Source organism: Oryzias latipes, chromosome 13, assembly GCF_053564925.1.
Source record: "Oryzias latipes strain Hd-rR chromosome 13, Olatipes_Hd-rR_3.1".
NCBI classification, from domain to species: domain Eukaryota; kingdom Metazoa; phylum Chordata; class Actinopteri; order Beloniformes; family Adrianichthyidae; genus Oryzias; species Oryzias latipes.
The window spans coordinates 8,587,601-8,603,642 of record NC_136249.1 but is presented as its reverse complement, the minus strand read 5'-3'; the positions used below and the strand labels follow the sequence as shown (position 1 = coordinate 8,603,642).

General features: G+C 39.7%; 2 protein-coding genes across 8 annotated transcripts in view; one reads left to right on the top strand and one right to left on the bottom strand.

Annotated features, from left to right (window-relative positions):
- git1 (G protein-coupled receptor kinase interacting ArfGAP 1) overlaps positions 1-16,042 on the bottom strand; it is a 54,871-nt gene that overhangs the window by 23,046 nt on the left and 15,783 nt on the right. For 2 of the 7 annotated variants that reach the window (XM_004075912.5, XM_078929538.1), the window contains exons 1-4: positions 11,478-11,979; positions 1,200-1,333; positions 961-1,073; positions 182-287 (exon numbers count right to left, since the gene is read on the bottom strand). In XM_004075912.5, the coding sequence (XP_004075960.1) occupies positions 182-287; positions 961-1,073; positions 1,200-1,333; positions 11,478-11,529 (405 nt within the window). In that variant the 5' untranslated portion in view covers positions 11,530-11,979. Of the gene's footprint in view, positions 1-181; positions 288-960; positions 1,074-1,199; positions 1,334-11,088; positions 11,310-11,477; positions 11,980-16,042 lie in introns of those variants that run through there. The other 5 variants (XM_023961594.2, XM_023961595.2, XM_078929535.1 and 2 more) reach the window with 3 other exon arrangements.
- The window catches only part of ankrd13b (ankyrin repeat domain 13B), a 62,878-nt gene continuing 59,323 nt past the window's right edge, over positions 12,488-16,042 (top strand). The window contains exon 1 of the mRNA XM_011482923.4: positions 12,488-12,913. Coding sequence (XP_011481225.3) covers positions 12,806-12,913 — 108 coding nt within the window. The 5' untranslated portion in view covers positions 12,488-12,805. The remainder of the gene's footprint in view (positions 12,914-16,042) is intronic.

Here is a 16,042-nt window from a genome sequence, read left to right as displayed (position 1 = left end):
CAAAAAAACAACAACAAACGACTAAAAACAAAAAAATTGAAATAATCAATAAAATTGAATAATTGCCCAGCCCTACGATTTATTCTATTTCAAATGCTAACATTTCTCTTCCTAGGATTTGTGTCAAACTGCGCGGACAAACTTCCATTTTTGTGCAGAAATCCAACAGAGGGGCCCTTACCTTACTGAGATCCTTGGTAGTGACGCCATCATCATCACGACAGGGAAGCTTGTGCACAAATGCCAGCATCTGGTACTTAGCTCTGATGAACTCTGACTTAGTGGGACTGAAAAAAAGCAGAAGATGATAAGCAAAGTAAAGCAGCTAAGCCACAACTCGGACAGATCATGTACAGATTTTTGGGGAAACCAAAAGGGCTTAAAAGAAAAGTTCCAAAGAAACATGAGTCTAAAAAGAAAAGGAAACTTGGTTAAGCACGAGAGCTCATACCGTCTATACTAAAAGACATCTAGGTAATTTATAGTTGAGAATGAGCACTTTTTAAAATAATTGTTGCTAAATTTTGAATCTAAATTAGAGTTTAAATGCCAGCCACAAGTCTTGTTTCTATTGAGCATGAAATAAAAGGGACCATTTCACATGTCAGCTTAGTTGTGGAGCAGATCTCCGCTCACTGAAGGGACACTTATGAGGTCCAGCTTGTTTTAGATGCAAATTGACAAACTCTGAAGAGGCTGAACATACAGCGCTTCTAAATTTGTGGAATCAAAAATAAATGACATTAATTTTGTTGCCAACCACAAAAAAAAAAAAAAAAAAAAAAGAAAGTAACTGATAACAGAAGAAGCTATCATAGCAGAGCATTGATAGGTAGCGCAGGGCAGAACTATGTTAGGTCTGAACAGTTTGCTTTTGCTGTTTACTACAGAGTGAATCAATACTCTTCAGAGGACTACTTTATTGTTTGCTTTTGTGTGAATTATTGGGGCTTCACTTACTGGACCTTGTCCTGAGGGTTTGGTTTCCTACGGCCGCTCTGCACCTGTGCCGGGTCGAGGAGACTGTGCTCCCATATGGAGTTGGCCCCGTTACTCGCCAGGGTTTGAACCATCTGAGGCACAAGCAAAGCCTTTTATCAGTGATAGTTCATTCAAACGAGAATTCACAAAGCCAAGCAAAAAAATGCATACAGGCTTGTGAATGTTGGATTGTTTCTTCTTGTGTCACACCACCTTACCTGCAGTAATGTGGGAGGCCATCCGCTGTGCCTTAAGTGTTTGACTATTGAGATATGGCGGCCTAAGCTGCGGTGTACCGAACAGCACTCGTCACATATCAGGACCCCTCTGTTTATGCTCGTCCACCCCGGGTCTAAAAACAAAAACAAAAAAACACAGAAAGATCTTGAGACGATCTAACGACTCTGCTAGTGACTTAATCGCCGTGACAACACAGGAATTTGGGATTCTCGTACAAATAAAAGCAACAACTATCAGTGTCTTTTATAATGTGATGCTAGAACTGTTAAAAGGGTTTGCTTTGGCACCATTATGGAGAATGGTTCCAGAACTATTTGGTAAGCATGACAACAGTCATACACCTTTTGTTAAAGTCCTGGATGTGTGGAAAGCTTTTATTGAGGTTAAGAACAGTATCAACTTTGACCTTATTCTTTTCCAGAAACACCAAAAGGTCCGTCCCGCTTATTAAATGTTGGTTTTGCAATCAAGTGAAAGTAAACACTGGTGCTTGAGGCAAAACAGCTTCATGTGTGTCGGTAGCCATAGCTGTGGCTGAACGGCACTAAATTTGACATTTTATGGAGCTGCAAATAGGTAGTAAATAGGATCAGGCCAGGGGTGCCATCAAACAGTAGGAATAAGAGGACGGGTTAATGAGAACATGTCATTGTAACAGGAGAAGTCAGATTTATGAAAAATAAAAGAAGTTTGGAATCTTTTTTTTATTGTTATGTTAAGAAACACATTCACTTCTAATCAAAAGTCTATGTAAACGCGGTTATAAGTGCGTTTTGGGATTCTGCATTCAAAACTCTCGCATTCATGCATCAAGCAGGTTTTTAGTTCTGTTTTCGGGCTCTTTGTATTAAACGCACAGCCATTAAACAAGGGTTGAAAGGCTGAACCAGTTGAAGTTTGATCAATCAGGGATTTGGTAGGGACATGTGGGTAGCGTGCTTTTCAATCCATGGAAGTTTGGGAATAGAGCTGTGAAAGAAAAAGCCTGGAGATAGATTCACAAGATTGGCACCACTTCCGACACTTCACACCAAGCCTCTTCCAACTGGACGTATATGCGCTAGTATGGGGCGACAGTGCAGTGTGAACACCATCTATATAAAAAGTGTGTTTACTACATTCTGGAACGAGCATCACATGCCTGGTGTGTACATAGCATGATAGGTGTTGGCAGCAATGGAAACAATAAAGGCTCATGTTATGCAAGCAACAGAATCATTTAATAAAGCTGTGCAAAAATGTGGATTAATTTCTCATACTTTTTTTTAGGGACCACTTCAATTCAAATTTGAAACAGCGTGTATATAGGAAATCTTGTTTACGTCTAGATTAGCATTATTTGTGTCCATAACCCTAATAAATCATATTTTAAGAGAACTGAACTATCCCAAGTTCAAACTTTAAACAAGTTTAAAGATATAATCAGTGATGTCCTGAAAATTTATATTTGATTTGATTTGATTTGAAATAGTTTATTTCAAGCAATCAAATACAATGACGCATCAAATTTAGGATTATTAGACATATTAATAAATATTGCTTGAAAGGGAGTGGAAGGAAGCAAATTTACATAATCCCACCCCGGTTCTACTGTAACCATTTTATTACATGACTTATCATTATCTGGTTTATAACTTTATCAGACAGAATTAAGAAAATTAACTTTTAAGTCACTTGAAGATCGTTGTGTAGCCGCCGTGAGCCATGCACGTCCGAGCTGGAACCTGGAACCGGAACCGGATTAGAAGTGTTATCAGGGGAAAAAAATATTGAAATAGTGCTTTTTGCTCCAGAGGACTTTCTTTAAAAGTTTTAACCCTACTAATAATCATTTTCCAGCTGTTTCATGTTAAAACATCTTTAATGCACCAATTCATTTCCAGTCACATTAATTGATGGGCTAGCTGGTGAGAAATTCTATATGACCACTTCCAAAACATGTAGTCAATGTATCCTAAATATTTTTAATTTGCTTTGGAAAAGATTGCAGATTATATTCACCTACAAGACAGAAAATTAGAGAAATCATTTAGTCTGCATTTAAGACAATTCAATGTGTTTTGAGGTTGTTACACCCCTGTTTAGGGGCTTGTAAAAGGATGTAACATAAAGGTAAAAGGAACTAAAAATGAAATACCACAACGACTCAAAACGTCTCACAAACAACCCCAGGTGGAAAATAAGCTGGAAATTTATTTACAGAAACACTCAAAACTACGCAAAAACAACCAAAATACAAGGACCAAAGCCTCTAACAACCAAACAAAGTAACAATTTGTGCACCAATCTGCAAGCAAACACAGGAGGGAAAAAAAGAAAAGACAGAAAGAACCTCCCACTACAGCAGACAACAAAAGAAAACAGTCCAAATGCACACAAAAAAGCTAAATTACGGCCTCAGCCGTAACAGAGGTTTCGTTCTCTTTACTAGCACGCTCTAGGTGTGTCTACTGTCCACACAGACGGTCTCTTCACAAAAGTAAAGGCTATATGATGAACAAAAGAGATATGACAAGTAAGAACACTGCTGTGGTGTCATGAAGAAGAAGTTATGCCTTTTCTCCCTAAATATACCTGGAAGACACTTCAAAAAACAGTAAGGTTCTCTAGTAAAAGAAAAACTGAACCATTTTATTTAAGTATTTATACAGAGATTTACATATCAGGGCCATTAGTTGGAGTGTATTTGGATTTTTTGTTGTTCTATAGTCAAGAAAATGATTATTTATTATAAATATTTCGCTAAAGTCCACATAGTAAAGCAGGAGTGGTCATACCAACGACCACTATCAGCAGGAATCTAATGGAGAGTTGACAATGCCAATCCTATGTATTCAGGTGACGCAAGACTTCTTTTGGTCCTCCCACAACAAAGCCCTGGTGTAGAAAGACCAACGACTGCACCACCTGAGATGCCTGAGGGAAATCAGCTTCGTTTCCACTGAGTGGTACGGTCCGGACCAGTCCAGTTCAGTGTTGTTTGAGCGTTTCTATTATTAAATGGACTTATTAAGCCGGACAGATCCGCACCATTTTGGGACCACAGTTGGTTCTAGGTCCGTAGAAAAATGAAATGGACTGGTTAGGGCGGAGCTAACATTGTCACACGATGAAACCCGTTGATTGGCGGAAGGTCATTACAACAATAGAAAACACAAACTAGCACCAATCTTTTTAGGCTGTATTCCTCCGCCATCTTCTCTCAAACAACATTAAATGGTTTGTATTTACAAAGAACCAAAAGCCAAGCAAATGAATAAGTAGTCGCACTACTATGACACAACGCTATGCAATCAGTCTACACCCACATGCTCCGTGACGGTCCAACACTCACCTGAACTGCCTAGACCATCCTAAACCAACCAGACCGTACCATACGTTCAGTGAAAACTAGGCATTAGACTTCCCCCTCAGGGGCTAAAAACCTTTTATACCTTCACAACAGACAAGCAGCATCACTTCCTGGTATGAGAACAGCACCATGCAGGACAGTAGAGCCCTGAGAGAGTGGAAGGTCCAGCTGAACATACCATCCAAATTGAGCTCCTTGACCTGTAGGGTATCTACAACAAGCAGAAGATTGTGAAGGACTTCAGCCCTCAAACAATGGACTCTTCGGTCAGTTGCGTTTAAAAAAGAGCTTTCCCTCCCTGTAGGCAGACACAGAGAAAATGAGGAGGAGCTTCTTCCCTCAAGCCATTCAGAATGTGACTTTACATATTGTATATGCCACCACAGCATATGAATTTTCTAATTTGACATTCTTGGCCTTTTTTTAATGTTATTGAATTTTGTCGGTTTCACTCCTGCAATTGAAATTTATCTACAACAAACTACAAAAATAAACATACTTTAAAATAAGTAAAAACATCACGCCTCTTCCGCATCTTAATGCTAATAATGTTCTACAACTTTAATAACTCACATTTTCATCTGGCAGTACGACAGGAACTTTTTATTTGTAACGTAAAGAATCTTGTTTTCAAATTGGTTTCAGTTAAGTTATTTTTAGAAAAAAATGACGACAGCACTCAAAGGAGGGGGCTCTTATAAAGTACACGTTGAAAATATTTGGAACTTTTTAAGGATCTGCGGACATCCTACCGTAAGGATTAATAGATTATTCCAGGGCTAAACTGAAACTTAAAACTTTACTGATGTGATAAGTAGCTTACACCTTCCTCCAATCTCTGCAATATTACAGAAAATATATGCACAGGATGAATTATGCACAGGCATGTGTGTGGCCACCATAGGCATAAGTCAGTCCCAGGTGCAGATAAAACTGTCTCCGCTTAGAGTATTAATGAGCTAAAAGAGTCCATCATCTGATGAACGGAGAGGCTTTGTGACTTTTCGCCAGCAGAATAAATAAATACAAAACGGCTTTGACGAGTGCCACTGCCCAGTCTTTTACTGCCATTCAATTCCTTAATTTGTGGGATGCATCTAAAAAATCTGGGCCATCTGCTTGGCCCCCCCAGATTGATATGATGGGACACCATTAGACTTGGATAGACTATTAGCAGAGTTTTAATGGCCCAACCTTCAGCACAACATCATTTTGCCCAAAGTTGGTCTGATATGTCAATAAAGTATTGATGGGTGTTTTTTTATGTCACTTAACCCCCCACAAAATGCGTAACAGTGTTTATTAGTGGTGAAATGTCACATGCAGAATTACAGACATTTACAGATCACTTCCAGTTCCGGGTTAACGCCAACAATCAAGCGCTTGCAGTGCTCAGCAGTTAGCACTGCCTCAAAAGTCAATTTATTTAAAAAGATTATTGCTGAAAATAAGCCGACTACGGCCCTGAAGAGAAGCCCAGTGACTATCGAAGACCTCAAAACTTGGCTGAGAGTGTGACATGTAACAGCTGTCAATGTTGACTAATCGATAGCTGTCAACACTACAGTAATTTGGTATTGTCGACGCGTTTTCTTTGTAATTTCGGTTTTATAAACACGCATCCAGCCGAATGTGTTCACATCGCATAAGCGACAGACACGCAGGTATGAACAGAAAGAAGATTCTTCTTCTTTTGTGTATTTACCGTTTATTAGCGCTCACCTGCCATCTACAACAGGAAGAGGCTCGGTGTACAGTTAAAGTGAAAGCGATGCAAATCTTGCTCCAGATCTTTTGTCTTCACAGAGCTGTTCCTATAAATGTCCATCTTGGAGTCCCATTGATTCAACCAGACACAAACCGCAATAAACATGTCTTAATGATCATGTTTACAATTGCTGGTACTTCCGTATCTTGAACCGCATGCCACCTACACATCACTACTAAATCCGAGTCCCCTATTGGTCACAGTGTTGTGTTGCTGCAATTCAACAAGAAAAAGTTCAACTGGTTGAACTGTCAGCGAGCGATCAATGATTGCCCCTATGTTCGTAGAGCTCGCAACCGGACTTAAAAACCTGATAGCGACGTGCGATCATGGGTCTTCTGGATGCGGAAGCTCGAAATTCTGGTCTGTGCCATCGACTTCAGACTGGAGAGAAGTAAGTGCACACTAGAGATGGCTGCAACACTTAACACAAAGCATACTTAACATGTTTCTAAAAGGAATGAGACTTCTGTCAATGGTTGAAGGGGATGGATTTAAAGAATGATTGGGGTGCTGCAGCATGGATACCACCTGAGTCACATTTGCAAACTAATGGAGGAAAAATTATTGTAGAATATTTCACTGTTCACTAATAGCAATAAAGTAAAACCCTTGATCACAAAAACATTTCTTATCATTTCTATGGGAAGTTTAGACAACGATTTAGTGCATAGATCAGGAACCATACAGCTTGCGAGCCAATTATGGCTTTTTTTGTGCAAGCATATAGCTTACCTGGGACCTTAAACTTTTTATCTTTTATAAGGTGATTTTGAAATACTTGAACTGTTCATGTAAAATTTCCATTTCTGTGAACACACCATCGCTGAGCGTAAGCAGTACCATACATGATGCGAACCTCCACAGACTGAGTAACAGCACCACCACCTTTTGTGGGAAAAAAACTGCCAATCATCTTTTATAAACAATAATCTTTGACTAAGCGACCACAGAAATAATCGTTGAGACATCATCAAAATTCAACCGAAGCAGCTTCTGGAGCTTAACGAACAAGTCAGAGTTTCCTCCCACTCCTTTTCAAGCAATTAAACAAAGTCTTTTTAAAGAATCAATAAGTGATGCAAATCTGTCCATTTTTGATTAGAGTCACTCTAAAGGCATCATTTACATTTATATATATATATATATATATATATATATATATATATATATATATATGGATGTCTTAATATTCCAATAGTCACATTCATCAAGAGTATTCTATATGTCCAGCTGTATCTCTCTTTTTTTGTCTTTACTATTCATTTTATTGCTTGAAATTAATCACTTCCAAATCAAAAACAACTTAATAGACAAAATCCTATTGCCAATTGGTTTTAATAGCAATTGTTTAGTTTTGAATGACTGTTCTAACATTCAACACAAGAATAATAGTCAGCCTTCTGAAAAAAAAACTGAAATATACTTGTTTTCACTTCTTATTTTTTGTTATAAAATATCACCAAAAAGAATTCTCAATATTTAGTTAGAACTTCAACATTTAAAAATAATTTTGACACTCCGCACAAAACTCAAACTCTCAGACAACGGCTTAGTTCCTGATTGTAGAAAACCTTGGCATTGTGACAAGTGGTGGAGCAAGTCTCAAAGAGAATGAATGAATAGTGTCAGCTGTGATTTGTAACCATGGCAGCAAGATAACCCCCTCCTCCCCATGACACAAAGCTGGGTAGTGGGGAGGTGGCCTGTCACTAGAAGCCAGGTCAGCATTTTTGAAGATGAAGTAGGTGTCATTGCAAAGAAAGGTTACATACAATAAGCAGCTGCTTATAAGTACAAGGGCACAAACGCATCATAATAGTGAAATATTTGCACTTCTTTTTTTACTTTTACAGTCGTGCTCCAGCAAACAATGTGGTTCTTAGTTATTGATATACAGTAAACAACTGTAGGTGAAAAGGTTACAAATCAAATGAACAAAAAGGGCCAATACAAGCCAACTGCCTTTCTTGATGCCATTCCTGTCTATAGGTGGCCACAGGTGGATTTGTGGGTGTACTATGCGCCTATAGAATATGAGCGTAGAACTTTGTGATTAGAGTGTTCTAGAAAAACAGTTTGATTTGTATTTAAAGAAAATCTGATTAAGGTTTGGAGACACCTGGTAGGACTGTTTTGGTCTTGTTTACCACCCAAGATGCATTTCCTCTGCCATTTATTTACATTCACCCATCCATTAGTTTTTGATTTTCTTTCAGTTCATTTTATTATTAGTTTGCAACCTTACATTTTCAAAAGCATTGAATAAACCTTTTGTCCTTTGATAGAGCTCAATTCATTGTATCTGAATAACAATATTCAATGCTTAAAGAGCTAAATACCAACAGCATTTTAGCACAGAATTATTACATCAATAGTCAAGCTTGGCGGTGAAGAATAAGAGTTTGGACTTTCTTTACAGCAAATACAGAACTTTAGAAATTTTGCAGATGATAAAACCAGCACAACACAATATTTCAGATTCTGGTGAATTGATCTGTCTGACGCATAAAGCTCAGATAAAACTGAGCAAGTAAAAAAAAAGATGGCAAATCTAAAAAGAAGGGGATATCTATTAAAGCAAAGGTGTGCCATGAGAGATGGTCTGGTGCGTCATGGGAAATGACTCACTTTCACTGGTCTAAAAACATTTACCATCACCAGAACATCACCTCAGTGTTCATAAACACACGTCCCGGTTTCACACCGGGTAGTTTGCCGACGCCTTTGTGGAGCTCTTCAATATAAATTCACCGAATCTTTCAACATTGTCAGTGTTTTTCATAAAGAATGCAAGAAAAACTTTTGAAAGTAGCTCCGCCCACACATGGTGGGAGCGTCAGATTTATAAAACACTTTCAGGCAAACGTCCAACAGTGACTTTGACGCGAGTTAAAACAGAAGCAGAGGAAGCAAATTTGATGCATGAATCGCGTTTGGTGTGAACGGACAATTGATTGAAATGAACTGTGGCTAGTGATCCGTATTGGACAGTAGCTTCCTGTGGGATCCGGTGTTAGACCTTGTAAAAAGTGAAAAAAATAATGAAGCTAGGAGATTTGAATCTACCCAACACCACCGCTTTTCACTACATCTCCCATGATGCATTGGATAATTGAGACGCCGTCTCTTTCTGTGCTGCTGTTAACTGCCATGAAGCGCAACTAATGCAAACATCTGTTTTTAAAAGCTTGTAAATCTTCCTGATGAAATCAGACAAAAACTGTTTATTTCTCCTTCAAGGTTTGTGCTGAAGAAAAAAATCATTAAGAGTCAAAGATTCCAGTGTTTGGTCAAAGTCTTCTTTCTAAAGGAAACAGCTGCTTTCTAATGTCTTTGAAGGACAAATTCTGTTTCAGACTTCAGTCACTTCTGAAAAATTGAAAGTTGAGTTTAAATAAAACTAATAACAACATAAAGAAACCGATTTAAGGTGAAGTGACCAACAGACCAATTTAATCTAAAAAGAAACTTATTCACCCAAAATTGATTCAATTTTTTTTGTTAAAGTTACATTTTTGATTTAGACAAAAGCAAAACAAATAAACCTTCAGCATGTTCATGAATATAATGTTGATCTCTTTTGTGTAAAATGTGTCACTCGTGTTGTGATTATTATATTTGTTCAAAAACTACAGTTGCACTCATGACAACAAAGACATTTTTTTAAATCACTGTTCTAAAAGATTATACTTTTGTTTTTTATTTTTGGGTTACATATAATTTAAACTGGAGGGAAAAACAAATACCTGGGTAAAGTTATAACTAGTTACGTTGAAAATTATTTAAACCTATTGCGACTTTTAGGAAAAACAGCTGCAACTTCCAGCTTTTTGTGCTTCAATTGTTACAAAAAACGCATGTGAGATCGTGGAGGGACTGTACATCAATACAGACTACAGAGTTTCTCTTTTTTACATTTTTGGGCGCTGGTTTTCCTTGTGGTTTTTGACAAGGAAAATCTGGAGCTTGGCTAAAAAAGAAATGGTTGAAAAACATCATTCTAAATAAAAATTCCAAATTTGAATGCAAGCTTTGCAAAAAAATGTTACATTAAAATTCCAAATCTGTCACATTATATCAACATCTTCAAAGCAGTAAACCCACAAATATGAGATAAGAGTTGTGAAAAAAGGGAGCATAACTTTGAATTCTGAAACTTCAAGGTGTCATACAAAAAAACATCAATACGTCATGGCTAATATAAGGTCAAACCATGTTATACACTGACCAATACCGTGAATAAAGATCCTGCTTTTTCCTAAATAAACTTATAACATGACAGCTTTCTGAGTAACAAAAATTTGAAAAGAAAGATACGACACTTAAGTTAAAGCATGAACTTATTTTCATGAATTCAGTTTAAGTTTGATGAATTTAGTCTTACTTTTGAGTTACTTAACTAGTGTCAAGTCCATAAGTCTAGTTTAAAATGGCCGATAAGATAAATATCAACTAAAAGAACATTTTTTAAAAGAGTTTGGTGTAATAATAGATGACCGTTAGCCATCAAAAATCCTCGCGCGGAGCTAGCTTGGTGGGAACTTGTCGTAGCAAAAGTTAGCTGGAGTAGCTAGCGTCCGGCGCTAGCCTAGCTAGCCTGGTCACGAAAACTTCAACCTTATAGAAGATTTTAAAAAAGGAATATTAACACGGTGATAGCTGTGCAAAGGCAACATATTAAAACTTACTCCATCTAGATCGTGTTAAAACAGAATGCTAGAACGAAAGTCAAATAATTTGGTACCTTGCTAACCTCCATGCTACGCTAAGAAGTCTGTCCCAGTCACGAAAATCAAAACAAACGCTTTTTTCCTTAGACTGGCTCCTGCTTTGGAGCATCGGTAACTTCAGCACGCAGAGGAGGGGCACATAAAGTCTAAATCACCGCTGTTCCTTCTATGAAATCAACTTTATCAGCTGGTGGCTAAAGGCACTCTCCGTGGTTTAACACGCCTATTTTTCGCTGTTTATTTTGGGCCTAACCCAGGCTCAGGAGCCCTGGCCGCTTTCCTGCTCTGGAGACCCGCGGACAGTGACAGCATCTTCGGCTCCGTTAGCCCACCGTACAGCCGTTCCCATGTATTGTTTCGCCACAGTGGTCTATTTCTACGTATTTACCCCCCTCCTCCCTACCTGGCGCACTGCAGTCAGCGCAGACTTCTGTCCTTTGTAGCTTTCTTGACATCTCGAAAGAGGCTGCGGAGATCGAGAGGTGGATGCCTCCGCCGATGTTGGGTATTCTCCCCCCTGAGCGAGCGAGCGACCGACGTCTGCCGTCAACCGCAGCGGCCCCGGAATCCCCGGAAGCCGGGTGGTGTGTTCGGCTTTCCCGGCCAGCTGAGGACTGATTTTTCTTTTTTTTTTGTCTCTCCGCTCAATAGTCTCCTCGGCCACGTTCCCTCCGGAGGAGCAGATCTAGATTAAAGTTGTGCATGAATCTGCACACACGCAGCGCGTGCCACGGGACCGCTTCATTAAAATCCGGTCCCTGCGTTGCCATCAAGTCGCCGAGAGACGGCGGCTCTCTACCTGCCAGTCTGCGCGCGCGCACACACCCTTCAGCCCCGCAGCCCACCTACCGAGAACCGGGGCGGGTCGAACGACAATTCAGTAGGAAGAAAACAACAAAAAGTTGACCGGAAGAGTGTGTTATGTTTGATTTAAATAAAAAAAAACAATAATTTCACGAGAGAAGGCTAATTTTTTAGATATGAGGCTAAATAAATATCAAACAAAAAATACGGATGTTATTTTCTACCTTTTTTAATTTTATTTTTAACTGTTGTGTTTTTCTGTATTTCCAGTCTGAATGTGTTCCTGCTCGTATATCTACTTGATGTCTTCTTTACATCAATTAAAAAATGTGTTTGGTCACAGCTACTAATTCGTTAAAGTCCAGTAGTTGTTTTTTTTCCAGCATTGTTGCTGCTGTTTGGGATCACGTGATTTGTTGTAATAATTACAAATATTATTATTATTTATTTATTTCATGGGACATGTTTAATCTCAGGTTTAATCTCCCCATCCCTGACTGCGGATTGGCTGATTGCGCGCACATTTCATTGCATCTTGTCAGCGCATCTTTCTCAGTCACCACCCGATGGGAGGAGGAAGAGGAGGAGGGTGGATGTGTTGGAGTAGGAAGAGGAGAAAGACAGAAAAGCTTTTGGGTGGAGGAAGGGATGGTGGAGGAAGAAAGACAGACAGACAGAAAGGTGTAGCTTCATTCTCCGAAACAATCAAAGGGGGGAGGAGGAGGGGGGGGGGGGGGGTGTTTGGATGCACTTTATCCTGAACGGAGGGGCAGAGTGGCTCATTTACGCGGCAGCCTAACACACGCCTTTGGGCATCACCGCCGGGTGAAGGATGCGAGGATCGATCAAATAGAGCAAATTGACGACCAAAGTATTCGTCCAAAGCCCAAAGTGAAGAGCGGGGACGTGGCAAACTATGATACGAGGATGATTTCTGCAAAGAAAACTCCGGAGGAGAGTCGGTATCCTATCCACTATCTGGTGTGGCACAATAAGCACCGTCAGCTGGAGAAGGAGCTGGAAACGAGCAAGCAGGTGAGGCAAAGACGTGCACCTATGGGGGGGGAATCTGTTCTGTTTTTTATATTTTTTATTCCTGGTGGCTGTCATGGGTGTGTGAGTCTCCAAATGATGTGGATCATGGTGCCAGACGCATGGAGATTCCCCTCCATCAACAACCTGGACAATGATACCGCAGTTCAATCGGACTGGACTCATTTATTCATTCATTGAAGTATTCCAAAAATAAATGACATGCCCAGCTAATATACATTGTGAAGCTGTTTGAAGCTGCTATCCTGCTAGCAGTTTCATGCTGCATGGGGAGTTTTGTCAGTTTTTTTTCTTTCTTTTTTTATTTCCTTTCCTGGATCTGGACTGTACTTCAACATGTTTCATTCCTTTATTTCCCCATCCACCCCAAAATACCTCACCTGCATCCACAGCCATTTGTGAGTGGGTGAGACAATGCAGATCCACTAGCTATGGTGTGGGTGAGAAACAAAAGCTCCACAAACCAAAAAAAAGAAAACTGCAATGGAAGGGAACAGAATCGTCTGCTGAAATTCTCCCACTCCATGTGCAGTAAACAGTAATGTGGGTAATTATTAATCTGCAGTGGTAAAACCTGAGTCCTTTGGCCCTGAGCGAAGGATCAAATTATATAAATGGAATTTGTCTGTGAGTTTAAACAGACAGCGACAAATTCCTTATAGCTTGTTTAATATGTTTATTTACTGCAAATAAATTAACACTTTTTTTTGCAGATATTTAAGTTGCTAATTCTGTTTTTGGTAGACTGTTCCATAGGAAGACAAGAGCAAGTACAACATTTTTTTTTCTGTTTTTAAAAATCAAAAGCCTTGGAAGACGTTTCAGTGGATAAAAAAATTAGTAGTTGGCATTGAAGCAGTCTGGAGCCAACAAATAGTGCACAACAGTCACTTTTTACTGACATTTGTGCAACATGGAAAAAAAGATACAAGACAAAGACTTATGGCAAACACCTGAACAACACGGGAAACTACATTCATACTGCCCTCTGCGACGCGCATTCAAGCGACCACTTCCAATGACAATTCTATGTAAACACACGTAAACGCACGTTCAACATTCTCACGTAGCTACACAACGTACGAAACACATGGCCATTGGACGCACTTTTCAAATTAAACCGATCAGGAGTGATGTCACTTAAGTATTAAAATTGATCACAGAGGAGAAAGTAATCACAGCGGTATTCATCTGGACGGATTCTATGGCATTAAGTGTTTCATATGTCAGAATAGAGCCGTGAAAGAAAAAAACCTGCAGCAAGATTTGCTAGATTTGCACATTTTCGACATTTGGCACTAAACCTCTTCCAATCATAGATGGTGGACATGCACTAGTAAACAGTAGTAAAAGAAAAGGAAGAAGAAGCCCCTCCCTGCTTGTCCAGTGTGAACACTATGGGCTGAACACGGTTTCAAGAATGTGCGTTTAGTGTGTTCTTGAATGTGCGTCACTTGCCCGATATCAATGTATCGTTAGAAATGAGAAAATTAGACAATCAGAGTGTAGGGAGCCAGTTTAGCTCGTGCTGGTTTGCTGCGCCTTCCGTCCGTGAAACCAGGGTTCGAATCCAGGCTGCTCCCTATTCCCTTCTCTGCTTCTGTGCCGGTCCCAAGCCCAGATAAATTAAGAGGGTTGTGTCAGTAATGGCATCCGGCGTAAAACATTGCCAAGATAACCATGGGACTCATCCTCAAAAGCGAGGTTGTTTTGCTGTGGTGACCCCTGATGGGAAGAGAAAGAAGAGACAATCAGAGTGTAGTTTGTGTGGACCTTCTACATACAGGTGTCCTACGGGCACTTTCGTATCACCTTCACACCCATGCATGCAGCATTCGCCCACAGTCAGTAAGGAGCCAGTGTGCAGACTTCACTAATGACTAGGGCACTGTACGACAGCATCACTTGTACGTGTAACTTTGTGTGTGTAAATAACATTATTCTTACAGTTACATCACGACACACTTACCACTCACACAACAGTGTTACATTCCATTTTTGTGAAATACCTTGAGGTGGTGGCACAATAGAAAGGGGAACTGCAAGACACACCTGCGCTCTCTTTCAGATGCCGCCACTCCTGTCTAGGACCCTCCACGGGTCCGGACAACCCAAAAACCTGCATCACCCAAACGGTCAGCCCTCGTAAGGGGTCATGTGACTAAGACCTTACGCTGTCAAGTGGTGGTTCACTGTATTTGAGAAGATCTTGCAAAACCAACCTGTCACATTAACCATGAAAGGCGATTTAATGAGTTTATGCCACACACTCTTGTTTTTTCAAGAAATGTCTCAGTCCTTTCACAATAAAAGCCCTGGTTGACATCACGCAAATTTGGTATTTCCATCCCAATTTATTTGCTAAATGCTGGGACTCTCCAAGAAATGCCTCTTACACCTAAAAGTAATCTATGGCATCATCCACTTAATGCTAGCAAAATGTACTTGTATGCATCTACAATGAGCCCCAATATAAAAATGTGAAACGGTTAGTTTTTGACTTTTTATGAATTTGAGCTCCTTGATTGTTTCAAGTCAGAACTTGGGATATTGTGAGATTGCAAGCCTCATTTACCAAAGATCTCTGTTTGATGACAGAGCAGAGTAATTTAAAAGGAAACGGGCAATGGAGAGAAGCAAAATTACCCTTCTTCACACTCTCTTCTGCCTATGCTGGTGAGTCTTTTGTTCCCATATGAGCTCATTTGCATCACCGGACTACACAACTTGCACAACTCTCTATATATTTTTGCATATTCAAACTTTATACAGCATTCGTGGACACAGTCTTGCCACTGCGGAACTTTGAAAAATGACCCCCCCCCCCCCCCCCCCCCCGGCTGTCCACAGGTATGAGACGAGGAAAAATTACCGTTGTTGTTGCAGTTGATGTTTTAGCTCCAAAATCTGTCAGCTACATTAACAGATATAAAAAAAAACAATTAAAAAAAATATATATAATTTTTTGTGTTTGGAAAAACGGTGACCACATCAGGAAACTGAGATCACCGTGGTAAGTATGTCAAACACCCGCTTGGCATCTGTGCCATGCAGAACCAGGACAGAAGCGACCCAGACTTACATGGCCATCTTTAGAATTGGAAAAGTTTA